This window comes from Carcharodon carcharias, chromosome 8 (genome assembly GCF_017639515.1).
Source record: "Carcharodon carcharias isolate sCarCar2 chromosome 8, sCarCar2.pri, whole genome shotgun sequence".
Classification (NCBI taxonomy): Eukaryota; Metazoa; Chordata; class Chondrichthyes; order Lamniformes; family Lamnidae; genus Carcharodon; species Carcharodon carcharias.
In genome coordinates this window covers 16,900,338-16,923,521 of record NC_054474.1, presented here as the reverse complement: position 1 = coordinate 16,923,521, position 23,184 = coordinate 16,900,338, and the positions used below count along the sequence as shown (strand labels likewise).

At 45.0% G+C, this 23,184-nt stretch overlaps 1 protein-coding gene across 1 annotated transcript in view; it reads right to left on the bottom strand.

Annotated features, from left to right (window-relative positions):
• Positions 1–7,230: 7,230 nt before the first annotated feature.
• The window catches only part of cyfip2 (cytoplasmic FMR1 interacting protein 2), a 109,306-nt gene continuing 93,352 nt past the window's right edge, over positions 7,231–23,184 (bottom strand). Inside the window, exons 28-32 of the mRNA XM_041193966.1 lie at positions 18,727–18,821; positions 17,334–17,372; positions 14,488–14,726; positions 12,241–12,388; positions 7,231–10,647 (exon numbers count right to left, since the gene is read on the bottom strand). Coding sequence (XP_041049900.1) covers positions 10,480–10,647; positions 12,241–12,388; positions 14,488–14,726; positions 17,334–17,372; positions 18,727–18,821 — 689 coding nt within the window. The 3' untranslated portion in view covers positions 7,231–10,479. The remainder of the gene's footprint in view (positions 10,648–12,240; positions 12,389–14,487; positions 14,727–17,333; positions 17,373–18,726; positions 18,822–23,184) is intronic.

Here is a 23,184-nt window from a genome sequence, read left to right as displayed (position 1 = left end):
CAAACTGCCACAGATTGAGAGTTTGTTTCAGCTTCTGCTTCTTCTCCCAGTACCAGTATTAATAGACTGACTGTACTGTGGCCAATCCCCCGCTCCTGACTGATAGAGGCGTCAGGAACTCGTTGGGCAAGCACATGGGAATAAACAGTCACAAACATGTAGCAAGTCAGACAGTGCCCATGGAAACAGCAATGGAGATCACCTTTTGTCTGAACTGAAAACTGAAAGATAAATACAGTACAGGGGACACTGCATTGTGAGCAGAACATACAGGGGATACTTTCTTCCCAATTGCACTCTCAGATCCCAGTGACCGTTCACTATTCCCAATCCTGTCATAATAAAATGTTAGAAGCTAGTATTAATGATGTTATGGCTTGGCATTTAGAAAAATTCAAGACAGTCAGGCAGAGTCAACATGGTTTTGTGAAAGAGAAATCATGTTTAACCAATTTATTTGAATTCTTTGAATAAGTCACGTGCTGTGGATATACTGTACTTAGATTTCCAGAAGGCATTTGATAAGATTATTGCAGAAAATAAAAGCTCATAGTGTAGGGGTAACATATTGGCATGGATAGAAGATTGGCTAGCTAACAGAAAACAGGATAGGCATGAATGGGTCTTTTTCTGGTTGGCAGGATGCAATGAGTGGTGTGCTACAGGGATCAGTGCTAGGGCCTCAACTTATTGCAATTTATAGAAATGACTTGGATGAAGGGACTGAAGGTATGGTTGCTAAATCTGCTGATGACACAAAGATAGGTATGAAAGTAAGTTATGAAGAGGACATGAGGCTACAAAGGGACATAGATAGGTTAAGCAAGTGAGCAAAGATCTGGCAAATGGTGTATAATGTGGGCAAATGTGAAATTGTTCAATTTGACAAGAAGAATGAAAAAGAAGCATATTTTCTAAATGGTGAAAGATTGCAGAGCTCTGAGATGCAGAGGGATCTAGGGGCCCTGGTGCACGAATCACAAAAGGCTAATATGTAGACACAGCAGGTAATTAGGAAAGGTGATGGAATGTTACCGTTTATTGTGAAGGGAATTGAAGTCAAAAGTGGGGAGGTTATGTTTCAGTTGTATGGGCCACCAGTGAGACCACATCGGGAGTACTGTGTACAGTATTGGTCTCCTTATTTAAGGAATGATGAAAATGCATTGGAAACAGTTCAGAGAAGATTCACTAGACTAATACCAGGAATGGGTGAGTTGTCTTATGAGGAATGGTTGAGACAGGCTAAGATTGTATCCACTGGAGTTTAGAAGAGTAAGAGGCGACTTGATTGAAACATATAAGATCCTGAGGGGCCTTGACAGGGTGGATGTGGAAAGGATGTTTCCTCTTGTGGGAGAATCTAGAACTAGGGGTTACTGTTTAAAAATAAGGGGTTGCCCATTTAAAACAGAGATGAGGTGAAATTTTTTCACTCAGAAGGTTGTGAGTCTGGAACTCTCTTCCCAAAAAAGTGGTGGAAGCAGAGTCTTTGAATATTTTTAAGGCAAAGGTAAATAGATTCATGATAAACAAGGGGGTGAAAGGTTATAGAGGATAGGTGGGAATGTGGAATTGAGGTTACAATCAGATCAGCCATAATCTTATTGAACGGCGGAGCAGGTTCAAGGGGCCGAGTGGCCTACTCCTGTGTGTTTTTGTGTCTTCATACGTATATATGTTCGTAATCTCATTCCCACTTTCAGATCCCAGTGAACTGTCACTATTCCCAATCCCAGTCCCACTCAGCTCACATCACAATTCCCAATCCCACTCAGCTCTCTGTGACCCGTCACTTCCCAATCCCCATTCCACTCTCAGCTCCCAGTGACCCATCACTGTTCTTTATCTCATTCCCACCTCTGTCCTAGCTTGTGGTGAATCTTTCCTCCGGGAAATCTGCAATGTTCTGGCCTGAACACGGATCTCGGTTTGGTATTGGGTTTGCTCACTGGCTATGAAACCTGTTGGGGTGCCCTGGGGGATTGAAAAACGATATATAACTGTCAAGTGAAAGAGTTTCCTCACTGCAACCTTTACTATGTAAGGGCTGAGTTCATGTTCAGTTGTCCTTTTGTGAGAAAGAAAATTCTAAGCCTGTTGTTGAGAAGTTGACACAATTTTTTTAATTGTGTGTGTCTACGTACATTTGTATATGGGTACGTATGTGTATGTGTGTTTGTGCATGTGTGCATGTATGTGTTTGCACTTGTGTATGTGTGCACATTTGTTTGTGCACGTGTGTTTCTGTGTGTGATTTTTGTGATGCCAGAACTGAGACAAGTGAGACCAGCAGAGTGTGAGATTTCCTGTACTCAGTGTGGAATCTCATTCCTTTCAATGACTAATGGAATGAGGATGTGGTGAGGGGGGCAGGGTATAGGAAAAGATCGCTCACTGTTTAAAACCTCCTCTCCTCACCCTCAGGTACTTTCCGTGTAATTGAATTCCTTATGTTAACTTGTGTCCTGTGACAACAAATAAAAACCCGTTGAAATATGGAACAGTTCTCAGTGTTCCCTGGAAAAGAGAGAGTTCTATATGAACGTTTCCATCTACACTGAAGTATTCAAACCTTCCCTCCCTCTCAGTCCTGATCTTAATATGAATAGCTGTAGGCATCAGGTTGTTTGTGTATGAAGCTAAGTGTGTAACAGACCCCAGTCCAAAACTCACCTTCTCGAGTGCCTGTAAAAGATTCTGCTGCCGCTAATTTGAAGAACAGTAGGGGAGTTCTCCCCAGTGCCCTGGCCAATAATTATACCTCAAACCACATCACTAAAACAGATTATTTGGTTATCTCATTGCTGGTTCTGGGATCTTGCTGTGCCCAAATTGGCAGTCTTTCCTACATTGCAAAATGACTAAGAAGTACTTCCATTGCTGTAAAGTGCCCTCAGATTATCAGTCCGCAGTTTATCTCTCCGTCACAAGGTGAACATCCCAGCATGTGACTCAGAGGAAACTGGTCAAGTGAGATGAATTCATTGACCTGCCATCCCACCCCCTCTCAACTGGTGCAGTCAAGAGTTTTGCAGACTTGGCATTGGAATGTGGTTTCTCATTTTCGGGTGATGTTCCTATACTCCAACTATTCACTGTCACAACACACCCAGGAATCAGTGTGGGATCCTGGTACAATGCATACAGTGAGTAGCTCTCTCTCCCACATACCTCCGAGCCAGAAGGTTCAAGCCCCAATCCTGAGACTTGAGCACAAAATCCAGGCTGACGCTTTCAGTGCAGTACAGTGGGAGTGTTGCAATGTTGGAGGGGCAGTACCAAGGGAGCACTGCATTATCAGAGGGGCAGTACTAAGGGAGTGCTGCAATGTCAGAGGGACAATACCGAGGGTGTGCTACACTATTGGCACGGCAATACTGAGGGAGCACTGTACTGTCGCAGGGGCAGTGCTGAGAGAATGTTGCACACTCAGAGGGTTGGCACTGTGGGATCATGTTTGATCAGAGGTTCTTAAAGGGACCTCTTCAAGGGACCTAAAACGGTTTTAAAAATTGCTTACCTGAATGTGTCAGCTTTGACTCAGGCCCCTGAATCAAAGGTTCTGGGTTCAAGTCCGAAGACATGACCCTTCAGTGTAATACTGAGAAAGGTACTACACTGTCAAAGAGTTGCTGTCTTTTGGATGAGGTGATAAACCGCGACCCCATCTGCCTGCTCGGGTGATGTATAAAATCCCTTTGCACTATTTTGAAGAAGAACAGGGGAGTTATCCCAAGTGTCCTGGCCAATATTTATCCTTCAATCAATGTCACACTAAAACAGATGATCTGGTCATTATTACATTGCTGTTTGTGGCAGTTTGCTAAGTGCAAATTGGCTGCCATGTTTCTGATCATACAACTGTGAAAGTACATCAAAAAGAACTTTATTGGCTACAAAGCACTTTGAAATGTCTGCTGGTTGTGAAAAGTGCTATATAAATACAAGTATTTCTTTTCCTTTACATAGAGATGGGGGTACAGAAAGGGCTAGAATTCCTGTTGTACTCCTCCTTAAATGTCAAAGACAGTTATTGGCATCCCATTCTCAATCACTCTATTAAATCATATTCCTTTCTCCCTACCAATTAATCTACTCGTTCCCTCTTTACAATCACCCTTTCCTTCCAGATCCTCCACTCTCACCCCCATACCTGGTCTGGCTCCCTGGGAATGATCAGCCATCTCAGAGCTGAACAATGCATGCAAAGCCAGGCCAATCCCTGATTGAAACTACAGAGAATGAAAAACACTCAGGGAATGCAGCAGTTTGCTCATCGGAATTATAATTCATTCATAAATTACGAGGAGAGATTGCACAAACTTGGCTTGTATGTCCTGTGGTTATAAGGTTGAGTGGTGATTTAATCAAGATAAAGGATAGAGAGATCCAGGAAATTATTTCCTCTAATTGGGGAAGTCCAGAAAAGAGGGCACAATCTTAAAAACAGTTCAGAGATGATGTCAGGAAGACTTTTTTCGCACAACTGTTAGTGGTCATCTGGAACTCTTTCTGTCCAAAAAGTTGTTGAGCTGGAGGTCAATAGAAGATTCCAAAACTGTGATTGATAAATTTTTGTTTGATAAAGGTATCAAGGTTTATTGGACAAGGATTATGGACCAAGCATTATGAGGCAAGGCTTTACAGGCAAGATGCTACCAGTTGAGCCAAGTTCAGCAGTCAGTTATTCCAAGAATGAGTTCCCCTGCCCTGGATGTCCAGGATCAGCTGTATGTGAGGCCATGGGCTAGGCGGTAGGGGAACTTTACCCTTTACTGGACATGGAAGGAGTGGGGTTAATATTATTTAACTTGAAGTGGATAAACATTTGAGAAAAAATGTGACAACAGTATGAGAATAAGATGAGAAAGTAGGTAGATAGATAGATGTGTCAGGAAGACAGTATAGGTGCGAGGGGCTGAATGGGCTACTTCTGCACCATAAAGTTCTACAGCCCTGATTTTAATGCCCCTGTCCAGTGCCGATCGGGAATGGAATGAACAGGGGGTTAAAATAGGGAATGGAGCCCTCCATTCCCCATTCATGTTGCACTCCCTCTGACCCTTATTTTAGCACTGGATTTCTGCGGGCAGAAATGTTCTAAGGTGGACGAATTACACCATTCAGACCCTGCCATGATTTTAACCCAGAGCTGTGAGAATCACTAATGGAGCCAAACACAGCAGAAGGGAAACAGGGCTCAGCAAGGGAAGTACTCTTAATGATTTCCTTGTGGACCAGGAGGAGCAGGAATTCTCGCCTCAGATAGGAAAACTGTGGGTTTCCCAATGGCTGATCTGTATCTTAACATTATTTACGCATCTTGGTTTTATATGTACAGATAGTAGTCCAAGTTTCAATATGTTGATGAGGTGTGGTGGGGTTGAACTACCCCAAGCCTCACGCTGACAGAGCCTTTTGCCCAAGTGGTTTAAGATGGGCCAAGAACCCTGCTCTCAATCTCTATCATTCGTGACTCAGTCAGTAGCTTACACAATTCTAAGTCAGAACGTCATGGGTTCGAGTCCTGCTCCAGAAACTTGGGGCAGGATTTTCCGCTCGGCATGCGGGCGCGCACCTGACACGACCTATCCTGAAATAGCCCAAGAGTCGGCAGCGCACCCGCCGACAATTAAGGCACCTATTAAGGCCATTAATCAACTAGTATTTTTCGCTGCCCGTCCGTTGGGAGCAGGCAAATGGCCATCCCGGGATGAGGTTTCCGACAATTTTTTAAAAATAAAGATATTTTGACATAATTTCTATTATGTTTCTTAACCTTTGTGGGGACTTTTTTTCCGATTTTCAAAATCTTTATTTTTCACTTTAAAATTCTTCAGCTCCCTGAGGCAGTCCCTGCCTTCAGGGAGCTTTCAGTGCGTGCTCCCTGACACTTGTGCAGACTTCAGCACTCGCCCTCCTCCCGCCCCCTGCCCTGGCATACCTGAGCTTCTCTGCGCACCTTTCAAGCTGGCTGGCCATTAATTGGCCAGCCAGTGTGAAATCGTGGTCAGGGGTGGTGGGCTGTTCCCTGGCTGCTCCTGGGCCTGCCTGACGACCTGAAAATCTTGCCCTTGAGCACAAAATCCAGGCTGACACTCCTGGGGCAGTGCTGAGGGAACACTACACTGTCAGAGGGTCAGTACTGAGGAAGTGCGTTGCTGTCGGAGGATCAGTACTGATGAAATGCTGCACTGTCAGAGGTGCTGACATTCAATGAGACATTAAACCAATGCCCTATCTGACCTCTCAGGTGGAAGTAAAAAGATATCACAGTACTATTGGAAGAACAGGAGATTCCTCACATTGACTTGGGCCCAATTTTTCTACCTTAACCAACATTACGGCCTGAATTTTTCAGGCGGCGGGCAGGCCCGGCAGAAATGGTCGCGGAGTCGATCGCTGCCCGCGATCAGCTCTGCACCATTTTATGCAGACGGGACAGTTAAGGCCCACCCAGTTTAAGACGCAAGCCGTAGCGCTCAGCGCTACCTGTGCGGGCGGGGGTAGGACAAAGAGTCGGGGCCAGCGCTTTTTCATGCATGCGCACAAAAGAGCGCTTCAATCTCCCTGAGGCCCGGAGCTGCCACATGGAGATTGAAGCGATTTTCAAATAAATAAATAAATGGCTCTAAAATTTATTTAAACATGTCCCCTCATGTGACTGTGTCACATGAGATAGGATATATTTTTATATCTCATTTAAAAATTTTATTCAATTAATAAACGCTTCAGGAAACCTCATCCCGCTCGTGGATGAGGTTTCCTACAAAACGTGAAGGCCACTTGGCCTTTTCTCCTGCCCGCCAACCTGAAGGTTGGATGGGCAGCGTCAACAATGACCTTAACGCCTTCCTTAATGGCCTTAATAGGCCATTTAAATATCGGCAGGCACACAGCCGACTCCGGCACGTGCCCGCTGAACAAAACATCGCGACACAGTGCAATGACGTCAGGACACATGCCCAACGTCACCGCGTGTCAGCATGTCAGGCCCGACCTCATACACCCACTGAAAATTCCTGCCGTACAAGGTTATCTGGTCACTAACGCACTGATATTGGTGGGATCTTGCAATGCAAAAATTCTTTGTCGCGTCCACCTTAATTCATTGGTTGCAAATCACTGAGGAGCTGAAAGATGCTATATAAATTCAAGTTCTTTTTTTCCTTTCTGAGATTCTTACTGATAGACAGTAACTTGGACAGGCAGTAGTTTTTAATATTCGAAGGGGATTTTATTTCTTTTAATTTATCCTCATGGTGGGATTTGACAATGGTGCATCAATACACACAGTCATGGAGATTAAACTGTTTACATTCCAGAAAAAAAAACAGAACACAAACACTGATTTACACAACTGCTTGTCAGTTCAAGGATGGTGACACACTTAAGACCAGCATTTAGGTCTGGTCCTGCTAATGGGTTTATGATCCCCCCTCACATTGAAAGGAGTGGCTACAGAAGCTGTTTCACCCGCTGGCAATCCTTCATATGGGAGGTTCTAGTTTAGGGGTGTTGGGCAGTTCTGTAACAATCACACCTGAGACCCAAACCAAGAGCACCCCACAAATACAAACACTAACAAATTCTCAACACCAATTTTCACCAAGAGCAGAAAGTGTGTAAAAAAAAAGTGTAAATGATAAAAACCCTTCCTCAAGGAATAATTTACATTAAAAGCTCAGAGGCCACACATCACATATAAATTAGTTCAGCTAGTTAAATTTCTTTGTTCTCTGGCACACATATCTCATTAATTGCTGTCACACTTGATAAATATTTTATATCTTTTTAAAAAAATCAAGATCCTGAGCCCTCCGTGAGATTTTACTGCTCGAGTTTCTGAGAAATTATATTTTGACTTTAAATGATGTATTGGGCAGTCACAGAGAGGAGGGGATATCTTTGCCTAGGCTAGTGCATTCAAACCAACTTTTAAAAAGGAAGCCTCAGTTTTCAGCTTTTATTTTTGAATGCATCAAGTCACAAGTTCTGTTGCATTATCCCCAACATGCGCTCAGAACATTGCCCATTTCCAAGCCGAGGAGTGATGCAATAGAACCTGTGCCCCAAGGACTTTGTATTGAGTACGATGCAATTGAATATTTAGTCCAGCTCACCAGTCAGCCAAGACTGTGCATCTCAATAGGTCCATCTGCCAATGAGCCCAATGTTCTCAACCAAAATGTGTGTGTGAAGTCTACCTGACAAAGAGGTGGCCAGACAAAGCAATGAGGAACAGGAACCTCAGTGAATTTCTTGCCCTAACCCCATCCTAGGCATGGCAATACGAAGCCAATTGTTTTGCTCCTGTTTGCTGGGTTGATACACTTGATCAGTATGACTCAGAATTGGGTTTTACTGTCTGAGCTGGGTTGGAGTGAATTGTGAGGAGGGGGGGTGGGGTAAAGAGGGGAGAAAACCCGAGAGAGGAGCTGGCATCGGACACATGGCTGTGGCTGGGCTACAACCCCCCCACTGTGCTAGGTGATAATTCTGCTCTGTTTAACCATGGCCTGGACCATGATAATTGGCTGATTGGGCCTAGTGGGATTTTCCATACATCTACAAATGCTCTTTTAGGGAGGCTATCCTGGACCCATACCTGTTCACCTCAATGCAACAAATATCAGAAAATCAGACAGGTGAGAGTATGCATCTGTGGAAGGAGACCGCTCAATTTTCCAATAGTCCCTGTGCCCTGATGATTTTTATTCATTTTTGGGATGTGGGCATCACTGACAAGGATGACATTTATTGTTCAGCCTAGTTGCCCTGGGCACGTGGTGGGCCTTCTACTTGAACCACTGGTAGCTGGTTTAATACAAACTGAATCTCTTGCTAGGCCACTTCAGAGGGCAGTTAAGAGTCAACTGCACTGATTTGAGACTGAAGTCAATATAGGCCCAGATCAGGGAATGATGACAGGTTTCCTTCCCTGGTGAACCAGTAGTTTGTTCTAAAAAAAACTAATGTTCCCTGATTACTAGTCTAAAAAGATAACCACCTCACCACTGTATTTGATGGTCTGGCATATGCAAGAAAATCTCCCCTTTCTTTTCGAACAGTTATTTAATTTATTAACTATTAATTATTTGCAAGATTAAGCCACCTCGACTTGAAAAGCCATGAAGTGCAAATGAATCATGTAATTGCAAGCTAATGTGTGTTGAATTGAGTCAGGAAGGGGTAAAGCCTTTAGCCAGTGGCCCACACGTTGCTCTAAATTGAGATCTATAGGCATGAGTCAGGCCATCATGGTTTCAAATCCCGTTTCAGACACTTGAGCCCAGAATCCAGGCCGACAGTCCTAGTGCAGTAACTGAGGGAGTACTGCATGGTCAAAGGTGCCACTATTCAGATGAGATGAGATATTAAACCAAGTCTGCCCTCTCAAGTAAAAGATCCAATGGCACTCTTTCTAAGATAAGGGGAGTTCTTCCTGGAGTCCTGTTCAACATTTATCCTTAAACCAGGATCACTAAAACAGGTTATCTGGTCAATAATTTCATAGCAGACTGTGGGAGATTCCTACATTACAACAGTGGCTACGCTTCAAAAAGTACTTTGTTGGCTGTTAATTTATTTTAATTGCATTTAATTGTATGCAGGTGGTGGGCATTGCCTGGGTATTGACTTGAGCCCCTGTAAATAGATACGGACTGAAACGATAGTTGTTGGATTAGGAGGTGTATGCATGCAACTCTGTAAATAAATATTAAAATGTGTAATGATTGGCTCCAGTTCTATCATTCACCAGCTGACTTTCTGAACTAGGACACTGGCTATGAAGTGCTTTGCAATGCCCTGAGGATCTGAACCATGCCACAGAAATGCAGGACACTTCTCTCCAAATGCACAAAATTTGGAGGATTTTAAAGAGTGACAGACTGGATGACCTCAAAATTCCATTGGGAAATTCCATTGTGTTCATTATTTCTGACAACACTTGTGAAACCCTCGGGAATTCCCCATTGCACTGTAATTAGGGCTCAGCAAAGTGCTTAGATATGGCAGGTGGCAAGGTCTGGTGCCCAGGGAGCGTCAAGTGAGAACAACACAGCACTAACCACCCGAGGGCACGTTGGGTGAGCAGGACAGGACATGCAGCAGAAATGACCAATAAAAACAACACAGTCAGCTCAGTTTGCTCTCTTCTGAATCCTCTTATGAATCAAATTAATTTCACCTCCAAGTGACCTCCAAAAAGGCAACTTAATTTCAGAACTGGCTCCAATATTCAGAGGATAAATAGAAATTTTCTTTTTGTCCCCAAATGGCTCAGTTGAAATAAAGTGACAAGGAGAGGCTGGGAGATAAACCTCTCTGCCCCGTAGCTGAGGGTTAGGATCACCAGGGAACACAGATACTACTGAAACCAAAACCAGAATTTGTTCCACCACAACTTTTGAACTCAGTTCCGCTTTTGGATCTCAGGCTGAACCAAGGTTACGTCAGGGGCCATTATTACTCCTAGCAGGTGGTGGCCAATGACTGGTGAATTGGTGGCTGGAAGCAGCGCACATGCTCTACCGTTGAACTGTCGTTCTCCACTGACTTGAGATACTTGTTCAACATGGCGAAAATCTCGTTATTCAAGATCTGGTACTTTCTGATCCTGTCTGCCATCTTTTTCAGGGGCTGTAGGAACACAGAATGAACAAGGCTCAGACACAACCAGACTCTTGAGATACTGACATAGGAACAGGAGGAAGCCATTCAGGCCTCTTGCGCCTGCTCCGCTATTCAACAGGTTCATAGCTGATCTGCATCTCAACTCCATCTACCGGCCTTTGTTATTTATCTTTTATACCCTTATCTAACAAAAAATATACCAATCTCAGTTTTGAAATTTCCAATTGACATTCCCCAGCCTCAACAGTTTTTTTTTTGAGGGGGAAGAAGAGTCCAGATTTCCACTGCTCTTTGTTTGAAAAAGTGTTTCCTGATACCTTTAAATAGCTTGGTTCTAATTTTAAGATTATGTCCCCTTGTTCTGGACTCTGACAGCAACCACCTTCCCTGTCAAATTCTTTAATCATTTTAAACACCTCAATTAGGTCACCCCTTAATCAACCATACTCGAGGGAATACAAGCATAGCCTATGGATCCTATCCTTATAGTTTAACCTTTTAATAGAGGCCAGTGTTTCCTGTGGTAGGTGTTCCAGAACTAATCTGAGTTCCAATGAGGATTGATTGTGTCACCAGATGGCCAACACTGGCACTAATCAACTGACCCCAAGATATAACTCTTGGCACTGACATTCTCTCCACTCAGGGTCAAAGACACTCAGCTAAAATATTCTTCCAAACTCCACCTTTCTTCCAGAGCATGGAAGCAAAAAGTGAACTGAGGTTTGGTCTCAAAGTCCAGTGTGAATAAAATGGCCCACACATGAACCACAACCAGTGCCCACTGGAAAGTGAATTTGGATTCCTGCAGGAAATGCAATTAACTCTAGAAAGGGTTTGATAGGGTGGGTTTAGAGAAGAAAATTTCCGACTGCGGTGCGGAAGGAGGGGGAGAACCTAAACTAGAGGCCATAAACTAAAAATAGTCATTAAATCCAATAGAGATTTCTTTCCCAGAGACTGGTGAGAATGAAACTCACACTGACTCTGATAAGGGGGAGGGCTCCACTGAGATCAGGGGAAACTGGAATTCCTGGGATAGCCTGAGCCTTTGCCCAGATGCTCCAACTTGGTGCAAAGGTGGGTACAGAGGGGAAGTGGTCAATAATCTGCTCCTGCCCCAGTGACCAGAATTTAAGGCAGAAATTAAACATGGTGTGAACCAGAGTTCTGACTCCCTCCTCCCTTCCCTGCTCCCTTTCCTCCTCCTCCTGCAGACAACAACCACAACCTCAGCCCCTGTTTTGCATCCTCTCTTGTTTCTGGGACCTGAACTGATGCCATAAGACCATAAGACATAGGAGCAGAAATTAGGCCATTCGGCCCATCGAGTCTGCTCCGCCATTCAATCATGGCTGATAAGTTTCTCAACCCCATTCTTTCGCCTTCTCCCCATAACCTTTGATCCCCTTACCAATCAAGAACCTATCTATCTCGGTCTTATATACACTCAATGACCCGGCCTCCACAGCGTTCTGTGGCAATGAATTCCATAGATTCACCACTCTCTGGCTAAAGAAGTTTCTCCTCATCTCTGTTCTAAAAGGTCTTCCCTTTACTCTGAGGCTGTACCCTCGGGTCCTAGTCTCAGATACTTACCACATTCTTTATAATCTCGTCCTTTCCATCCTGCCTCTGAACCTTCAGTAAGTGGTAACAGAAGTCAAACAAGTCAAAGCGACGCTGTTGTCCCAGAAGGACAATGATGGAACATCCAGCCCAATTCAAACCATCTCCGAAACACTGCCTGAGGGAGAAACCAGATACAGTAAAACATGGCATTCCTGCATTAGACTGTTTGCCTCCTGAATTTTCCTACATTCCAACAGTGACTGCACATCAAAAACATTCTGTTGTCTGTAAAACACTTTGGGACATCCTGAGGTGGCGAATGGTGCTATAGAAGTGCAAGATTTTTCTTTGAATTCAGAAACTTGCTTGATCTTAACCATGACTCATGTTGGCCTGGTTCATTGCTGTTTATGTGAGCTTGCTGTGGGAAAATTGGCTGTCATGCTTCACTAAATTACAACAGTGACTCTTCAGTGATCTACTTCAAAGAATATTTCATTGGCCGATAGAAAGGTAAGATTTTAGTGTCAGGCGCTAAGGCGAAAGGCAGGTTTTTAGTGTATGGGGACAGGAACCTGTCAGCGTTTGAATTTTCTACCTTTAATCTGTCAATCCCGAGGTGGAATGGATTTCTGAGTGGATGAGGCAAAAACCCTGGAATCACATGGTTGATGTGAGAATGGATATGGGGCTTGTGATTGGATGGAGTTACTCATCTGTATTTTATATTAATCGTGTGAAGACAAAAAAAGACTAAATTTACGAGTTCAAATTCCACTATGGTAATTTGAGAATTTGAATTCAGTTTAAAAAAAAATCAGCAGTTAAAAATTTGGCATCTGTAAAAATGACCATTTAGCTGTTCGATTGTCATTAAAAACCCGCCATCACCTTCTCAGGGCAACAAGGGATGGGTACTAAATGCTGGCCCTGCCAGTGACATCCCAAGTGTGAATTTTTAAATTGACATTTTAACCATATTCAGACAGCAGCACTGCAGATCAGTGGGAGCAGTGACACCTGGTAAATGCAGTAATTAGTGAGGAACTGAGACTGCACTGGAAATCCCAGTGAATCAGTCCTGGCATAGGAAGTGCAAAGTTTGCCTTTGATCCTGCTCCTGGTTGTGATTCAGGGACACCTTGTGGAAAGAATGTGTGCAGTGTATCAACATGTCAGCATGTAACTCTTTCGAGTACAAACCTGTTTCCATCTGTTTCAAATGAAGTTACATTGTTTCATAGTTTGCCATTGTGAGATTTGAACTCTTGATTTGGGGTTACAAACCCAGTACCATAACCACTTGGCTATTTAGGCCAAGCCCCAGAGAAGATGTAACTCTTTTGAGTACAAACCCGTTTCCATCTGTTCCTATTCAGATGAAGTTACATTGTTTCATAGTTTGCTATTGTGAGATTTGAACTCTTGATCTTGGGGTTACAAACCCAGTACCATAACCACTTGGCTATTTAGGCCAAGCATGTCAGCATGTAGGTGCAGCAAGCAATTAGGAAGGCAAATGGCAGGTTGGTTTTTATTGCAAGGGGATTGAAGTACAGGAATAAAGAAATCTTGCTACAGTGTACAGGGCTTTGGTGAGATCACACCTGGAGTAGTGTTTGCAGTTTTGGTCTCCACATTTAAATAAGGATATACTTGCCTTGGAGGCAGTACTGTAAAAGTTCACTCGGTTGGCCTCTGGGATAACAGGATTGCCCTATGATGAGAGGCTGAGTAAACTGGGCCAATACTCTATGGAGTTTAGAAGAATTGAGGTGACCTTATTGAAACATACAAGATTCTGAATGAGCTTGATAAGGTAGACACAGAGATTGTTTCTGCTGGTCGGCGAATCTAAAACACGGGGGCACAGTCTCAATATAAGAGGCCAATCATTTAGGACTGACATGAGGAGAAATTACTTTCTCAGAGGCTTGTGAATCTTTGGAATTCTCTATCCCAGAAAGTTGTGGATGCTTTGAATATACTGAAGGCTGGGATAGACAGATTTTTGGTCTCTCAGGGAATCAAGGGATATGAGGAGTGGTTGGGAAAGTGAAGTTAAGTCCATGGTCAGCCATGACAATATTGAATGGCGGAGCAAGCTCGATGGTCTGCTCGTGCTCCTATTTCTTGTGTTCTTGTGTGTGCATGTGTCAGTGTGCATCAGTAGCACATAGGTGTCAATGCTTCATGTGGACCCAGCTGCTCTATCGAGCTCTGGGCCACGCCTCCCTCCCGCTTGTTGTTAACACTTTGCACTCCTGCACTTACTCCGCCGTGAACTCATTCGTCCCGACGGGGATACAGTAAACGAACTGCATCGCGCTCCACAGCCGATGGAACTCCACGCACTCATCTACATGCATGACACCATTGGTCGCAGGAGGTCCCTTCCACACTGGGTCCTGCAGGTAGTTCCGAATGCGGGTCAGGATCACCTCAAACATGGATAGGCCACAGCACAGACGCTCCTTGGTGAGCAGGTCCCCTTCGCGGGCAATCGCTATTTGCTGCAGACACGGACACACAACATGAATATCGGTAACGTGGCAAGAAGCTCGCTCCAGGAATCAAGCTGTGAAATATTCTAAACCAGTACCACACATCGGCCCGATTACTTCTACACGACGCAGTTAAAAAATACCTTTCACATTTATATCGATTTCTTTAGCTCATCTGCTGAGTGCAGCTGGGAACAGTAGCATTTCCCACTTGCCCCTACTCTCTGTCTCAGTACAGGGCGTGCACAGACCCCCATACTATACACCACCTCACTTACAACTATTATAACATTGTTACTCCTTTAGTAAACTGACACACAAGTCCAATGCATGGTAGCAGATTCCCTCCATGTCAGGCTTCCTTAGGTCCCATCTTTCTCACCCCACCGCCTCCCGTCCTTCCTCTACAATAGAGATCTCACTGGGGTACGTGTTCCACACACACTGACTCTCACTGGGGTACGTGTTCCACACACACTGACTCTCACTGGGGTACGGGTTCCACACACACTGACTCTCACTGGGGTACGGGTTCCACACACACTGACTCTCAATGGGGTACGGGTTCCACACACACTGACTCTCAATGGGGTACGTGTTCCACACACACTGACTCTCACTGGGGTACGGGTTCCACACACATTGACTCTCACTGGGGTATGGGTTCCACACACACTGACTGTCACTGGGGTACGGGTTTCATGAACACCAACTCTCACTGGGGTATGGGTTCCAAAGGCACTGACTCTCAATGCGGTACAGGTTCCACAGGCACTGACTCACAATGCGGTACAGGTTCCACAGACACTGACTCTCAATGGGGTACGGATTCCACACACACAGGCTCTCACTGGGTTTCACAGGCACTGACTCTCACTGGGATACGGGTTCCACAGACATGGGGCTGAATAATACGCCCTGTCCAGAAACTACATTTGGAGCTGGAGCTGGCATGCTCTACACCGATCCACCCTGCAACCATAAAGTGCCGTGGGGTGGATTAATGAGGGCCGATTAGGAATTCTGTTCCTCATTGGGTAAGACATCCTGCCCTCTGGAGCTGTGAACAGTCCCAGCAGTTCCAGGAAGGCATCAGTGCTGCTGTTGGCACTACAGAGGAAGAAGATGGATCCCTGGAGCAGGTAAGATTAATTGATTAATTACTAGATTGATACCTGGAATGAGCGGGATGTCTTATGAGGAAAGGTTGGACAGACTGGGTTTGTTTCCACTGGAGTTTAGAAAAATGAGGGCTGATTTGATTAAAGTATACAAGATCCTGAACAGTCTTGACAAGGTGGACAACGAAAAGATGTTTTCTCTTGTGGGTGAGTCCAGAACTAGGGGGCACTGTTTTAAAATTAGGGGTGGCCCTTTTAGACAGAGATGAGGAGAAATTTTCTCTCAGGGGGTTGTGCGACTTTGGAACTCACTGCCTCAGAAGGTGGTGGAAGCAGGGTCATTGAATATTTTTAAGGCAGAGGTAGATAGATCCTTGTTAGGCAAGGGAATCAGAGGTTATCAGGGTTAGATGGGAATGTGGAAATCGAAACACAAGAAGATCAGCCGTGATCTTACTGAATGGCGGAGCAGGCTTGAGGAGCCGAATGGTCTACTCCTGTTCCTATTTCTTATGTTCTTATGCAAGTCCAGGGTCTTAGGCAGGTTAGGGATAGGGGTGGGGGCAGGGGTTAGGAAGGAAGGGGGAGGTTCAACCTAAGAGGGGGGCCACCTTGCGATCGGCAAAAGGTAGCCCCCCAGGAATGGCCTCCGATTCCTCCTGCCCTTTTAAGCACTGAGTTTAAAAATCAGGCTTCCTTCTTCTGCCCTGCTCCCCAAGCCAAACGTTTTATGGAATGGGCAGTGTATTATCAGGGTCAATTGCCTTGTTATCAAGCCTAACTGACTCTTGGTTATCAATTTAAATACGGCGGACAGGCTGCCGATTATGGTGCCCTTCTGCACCCCCACGCCCCCCCCCATGTATTATGGGGGTGAGCTTGGGGGTTGGAAGCTGGTGGGATGGGTGCGCCCCCATCCCAATCTTACAAGACCTCCCCCCACCATGGGAAACACGCCAACCAAGGGCACGTAAAATTCAGCCCCCCAGTTCTCACTGACGCTCTTTGGGTACACATTCCACAGACACTGACTGTCACTGGGGGTATGGGTTCGACACACGCTGACACTAACTGGAGTAGAGGTTCCACAGACCCTGACTCTCACTGGGGTACGGGTTCCACAGACACTGACGCTCACTGGGGTACAGACTTCACAGATACATGCTCTCACTGAGGTACAGGTTCTACAGACACTGACGCTAACTGGAGTACAGGTTCCACAGACACACGCTAACTGGAGTACAGGTTCCACAGACACTGACTCTTGCTGGGGTACAGGTTCCATACATACTGACTTTCACACATTGACTCTCACTGGGGAATGGGTTCCACAGACACTGATGCTCACTGGGGTTTGACTCCACAGACACTGATTCTGATTGGGGTATATGAACCCCCTTCAGACCCCCCACCCCCAACCCCAAGGCTGACGTCTCCCCCAGCTCAGGGGCTACCTCGGCTGCGATGAGCTAAAGGTTTTATGGAGTTTACTTACACTGACTGGTAGATTGTCTTTCCATCGCTGCGAAAAGTTCTGGGGGGGTAAAACAATTTTTATTTAGGAAAGAAACTCTTCAGAGGCCGACTTTGTCCGCTGGTCACGTTGCTTCGGCTGCTGGAGATGCCTGAGGTCGCGGCTCGGGCAGGGGGTTCACATGGCAAAGGTCAAGCCACGTCCTCAAGCATCGACTTTTACGGGTGGGGGGGAGATTTCCAGGAAAATTTCAGTTTGTATGGGTGTGCAGGTCGTGGCTCAACCTGTTCTCACCGCAGGGCAAACTGCGAGCACTCTGCCGCTATGCAAGGGTCTTCGCGGAAACTATCCCCCGTCCCACCTGTTAAGTTAGCTTCTGTTCAGGCTACAACAACAACTTTCATTTAAACAGCATCTTTAACATAGTCAAATGTGCCAAGGTGCTTCACAGGACCATAAATCAGACAAAAATTTCACACCAAGTTACATGAAGGAGATAGCGGAAATGGTGACTAAAAACTTGGCCAAACATATTGGTTTTAAGGAGCATTTTTTAGGGACAGAATCATTGCAGTTAACTCTTTGACTACAATTAGATAGCTAAGAATGGAATCAGATGAGGGCAATCCCATCCAGCTAGATGTTGGAGTAGAGTTGGAGGAGGATGAAGTGATAAACCATGTTGAAGGCTGCAGACAGGTTCAAAAAGATGAGGAGGGAAAGTTCACCATTGTCACAGTCACATAGGATGTAATTTGTGGCTTAGATCCAAGTCGTTTTGCTACTGTGACAGGGCAGAAACCTGATGAGAGCTATAGGAAAGATGGGCATGGATTTGGGAGGCAATAACACGTTCAAGGACTTTGGAGAGAGAGGTTGGAGACGAGGCGGTAGTTTGCAAGGATAGAGGTATCAAGGGTTAATTTTTTGAGAAGACTGGTGATGATGGCAGATTTGAAGGAGTGAGGGACAGCACCTGAGGAAAGAGAACCATTAACAATGTCAGCTAGCATGGGGGCCGGGTGGGAAAGTTGAGCAGTTAGCAGTTTAGTGAGAATAGAGTCGAGAGAGCAGGATGTAGGTCTCATGGACAAGAGTTGCAAAACCGTTACTATAAGCTTGTGATGTGGCAAAATCAGGTAAACTGGTGACTGACCAAGGGCACAGTATCTGAAGAGGCCTAGGGAACATGCTCTTGACTAGTGCTGGGCAGGGTTCCCATTGGATGTGTGTCCTGCTTGGCATGGTTCCTGCTGGGTGAGGCTTCTGCTGGGTTAGGTTCCCACTGGGGGTGTCCCCCGCTGAGTGAGGTTCTTGCTAGTTTGTGTCCCGTTACCAGTATCTACTCAGGAAATTGATCAAGTGTAATGCGGATTTGGGGACTGCAGCATTAATAGGATAATTTCTCCCTTACCTGTGGTGTCCCCAGTCTTTCGATTAAAGGAACAAGGTGGAGAGGAGCATATTTTGCTTCCAAGCGTTTCATTCGGACCTCCAATCGTTCGCCCTCTGTTAACAAGACACCAAATCATGCTCAGTTTCACACTGCTAATTCCTATGCCTTCTTGAACTCATCAAGTTGAATCTTTTTTTCACCAGGATCTGTACCAATCCCTCACTTCCCAGCCAGATATGCTATGTGTCTGCTAGCTTATTCATACAGATCCACACCTTTTCTATTCAAAACCACTGACTGCATCTTTGCCAAGTGACCCACTATCTGTTTTCAAATTGTCCACAGCATGGAGACCATCCTATGATCTGCATACCTGTAATCACCAGCTCTACCAATTTCATCACTCTCCCTCTCAGCATTCTTGGAGTTCCATTCTGATCTCTCCTGTCAGGGGGCTAAGACTCACTCTATGTTTTTATATCATCCTGACTAATCTATAATTTTTTTAAACTGGATAAAGACTTTAAACTGACTGAAGCCATGACTGGCTTTGACTCACATCAAAGGAATTTCTGGCCTTCACAACAGCAGCAACCTTGCTATCTCTAAAGAGTGCTAATGCCTCCTGTGACTGCAGAGGTCAAATCCCCAGGACTTGTACAAAGGCCCCTTTACATTTCTAAGGCCAGGCCCTTGGCCAATGGAGTCTGTGAGGGAATAAGGACCCGGAAACCTCTGTCGAACTTAATAGTTGAAACATTAACTATCTCAAGAATCCAGACCAGGAATGTATATCCTTTGTCCAAACCAGGTGGAGAAGTGGGAGTCATGTCGCATGACACCTCCCCAAGCTGCTAGAACCTGTAATATTGCCTTGTGGAGCTGAAAAAACTCAGACTGCTATTTTCTATCTAGCAGGCAGCAGCAGAAAAAGGGCTCTGTCCAGGTCTTTGAATACCTGGCTCCCCAACTACGCTGTTTTCTAGTGGAGCTTCTGAACTTTTGTACGAGTGCCTACAAGACTAAATCATCTCTGTATGCCCATGTTATCGGGCAAGTGAACTCTACTGGAAAAGTGGACTATCCAGCATCTGTCTTCAACCTGCTGACTCTGAAAGAATACACCATTGGACATTGATGCTGGACTCTGGACTCATGGGAAACAATAATTCTTACCTTTCCTGTGGTCTTTGCCCTGAACCTCTTCCTTTCCCTTATCCTTCTTTTATTGTATGAATGTACTGGGGGCTACATAGTGACACCCACTCCCATGTTTTGAGTGTGTGTAAAATAAACTAACCCTTTTAGTTCACCCTATCTCAAGTTTGCTGTGCGGTTATTAATAGAGAATTGGATCACATCAAAACTGAGGAGTTGGGAAAATACACCACCACATATAAAGGGGGAAATCAAAATCGAAAACACCTTTCTAACAACGGATGGGTAATGAGAGGAGAAATCAGGGCTGTTTAAATAAAACCCCTCTCCTGTCTGTAACAGTCCCAATATTTCCTCAAATGGTTTCTCTACCCATTCCTGTGCAGCCCACTCTCCGAGGGTCTGCACTTCATCCCTGACCTCCATCCTCTCTGTTACCTTTCAGCAACAGTGGTCCACTGCCACAAGTACACCCAAACAAATACACCCAACACCACCTCTCCATCACTGACATCATAGGACAGTGCAGCACAGAAGGAGGCCATTCGGCTATTCAATCAGTCCCGCTCCCCTTAATCTTTCCTATAGCACTGCAATTTTCCTTTTCAACTTTTTAGCCAATACCCTTTTGAAAGTTACTCTTGACTTTGCTTCCACTGCCCTATCAGACAGTGCATTACAGATCACAACCCACTACTTTAAAAATTCTCATTTTCCCTCAGGCTCTTTTGCCAATTATGTTAAATCTGTGTCTCCTGCTTACTGACCCCTCTGCCAATGGAAATAGTTTCTCCCTACTTATTGTACCAAAATGCCTCATAACTTTGAACACCTCTATTAAATCTCCCTTTAATCTTCTCTGCTCTAGGAAGAACTATCCCAGCTTCCCCAGTCTCTCCACATGTCTGACGTTCCTCATCCTGGTATCATTCTTGTAAATCTCTCTGTACCCTCTCCAAGGACTTGACTTTATCAACTTGCACATCCCAAATGACTGACTGACTGGCATCAAGCACTAGTGAGATTGTTTGCGTCTGCCCAGTATAAAAGGAACCAAAGTCATCCTTTCCAGCTCCTGATTCCAACTCCCGGCTACCTCCCGAGACATCTTCACCACTCTAGGAATCCTGGTGTCATAGAAACTCAACGGATAAACACTCTTACATCATATGCCTCTCATATTCTACCATGTCCAGAATGTTGCTTATTTCCCTCTCCTCCCCATCTCTCCCTCATCCCCTGTTTCTTAAACGTCCCTCCATTCCCCCCAATTCATCTCCTAACCCTCCCCTCCCTACCCCCCAATTCTTATTCCAAACCCCACAATTCAAACCATCATGTCCATTCCCCACCCCATTCCCACCATTCAGCACCTTCTCCTCTCCTCCACACCTCCTAATCCTCCCCTCATTCCCACTTAAGGGCCTCATCCGTTAATTGGCCAGCTAGCATGAAATTGCAGTCGGGGCCTGATCACGGGCAGCGGACTATTTCACGGCTGCTCCCGGGTCTGCCCGCCCGACGAGGGGAAAATCCTGGCCAAGGACATGTGGGAGAATTTTCATATCACAGCCATGAGAGCCTGTTCAGCAATGGTTTATGTGAGAGGGAATCACACAGTAATTGACAAAAGGTTGCACAAGATACTGGCCGACCAACTGGATTGCAAGTTGCAAACGGCAACATACTAAAAAATTCTTTGCAAATGCTTGGGGGGTATAGTCCATACCAATTGGTGTATAGGAGGAATCTGAAGTTGCCTTTGGTGCTGTCGGATGCTCCCCCTGCTCTAGAAAGAACTACCATTAGCTCTATTTTCTCCACCCACTTGATTGCCTTACACGTAGGCAGAAAAGCTTTTATGAAGACTGAAGTTTCCGGAAGAATTAGGAGAGCGTTGCGGCATCGCATAAGACCGATCGAAATAGATTTTATTTCAGGTGATCTGGTTTATTACATGAAAGAGGGACATAAGGGATGGAAAAGCACAGGAAAAGTTATAGGACGTGAAGGGAAAACTGTGATCATCCAAAATGGGAATCAAACATTAAAAGCCCATTCCTCATGGGTCATCGGAATGAATTATGAATTTTCAGCTACCGATGTGATAGAGGATGACGAATCACCATGTGTATCGCATATTCATAGGTTTTGCAGGGCAGAGCTGGAAGGACAAGATACGATGGATCAGAAGTTAGATACTGGTAGAAAAGCGGATCATGAAGAACAGGAAAGAGTTACTTTTTCAAAAGGTGAGCTGCCCAAAATGGGTTATCGGGTATCATGCTGCCTAGAAGGATTGAATAACTAGAAAGATGCGACAATAGTGGGATGGGCAGGGAAATCCACGGAAAAACGTAAGAACTGGTTGAATGTCCAAGATGATGGACAAACAGTGAAGGCCTCTCTCCGCCCCCCACACACACACACCTTAAACCAGCTTATATTTCAACTCTTTCTTGGACTCAAACTCAAGTTCTGTCGAAGGGTCATGAGGACTCGAAACGTCAACTCTTTTCTTCTCCGCCGATGCTGCCAGACCTGCTGAGTTTTTCCAGGTAATTCTGTTTTTGTTTTTGTTTTGGATTTCCAGCATCCGCAGTTTTTTTGTTTTTATCTCAGTGAAGGCCATGGATTGGGAGAATGGAGTATGAGGATGAAAAACAAGGAAGTGTAGCTCGAGTTACAGTTATGGGTCTGATGATGAATCCCAGGTGAGGAAGCGTTCATGTATGGTGGATAGGGCCTCAGATAGGGTATACAGGGGATCTAACAGTAGCAGCCCAGAACGACTTCAACAGACGAGCAGTGGGTCACAATCTGACTAAACGACACAGTAGAATAGAGAACGCAGAACCATCACAACAAAATAGTAGAAGCAGAAGTCCGCATACCGAGAGGTTTTTGTAATGGCCAACAAATTAGGGGATAAAGGCACAGAAAGAGTTAAACAGTTGGAGGGAATTTGGCGTGTATTCAGAGGTCCCAAACAGGGGTCAGCGAGCATTACCGCATAGGTGGGTTTGCAAGGTAAAGGTCCTACCGGATGGTACTTATAAGACCAAGGCTAGATTAGTGGTCTGGAGTTTTGAAGAATGCTTAGCAGATAAAGCGGTCAGAGTGAACACCCACAGCAGGAAAGGTAATTTTGAAAGTTTTTTTGGTCTTTTTGGCAACATTTTCTTGGGAATGTAAGTCAATAGACATAAAAGCTGCATTCCTGCATGGGGAGCACCTCCAGAGGGAAGTGTTTCCCAAACTTCCTAAGAGGTAGAGGAAAACTTTGGAAGTTAAATAAGTGTGTCTATGGTTTGAACG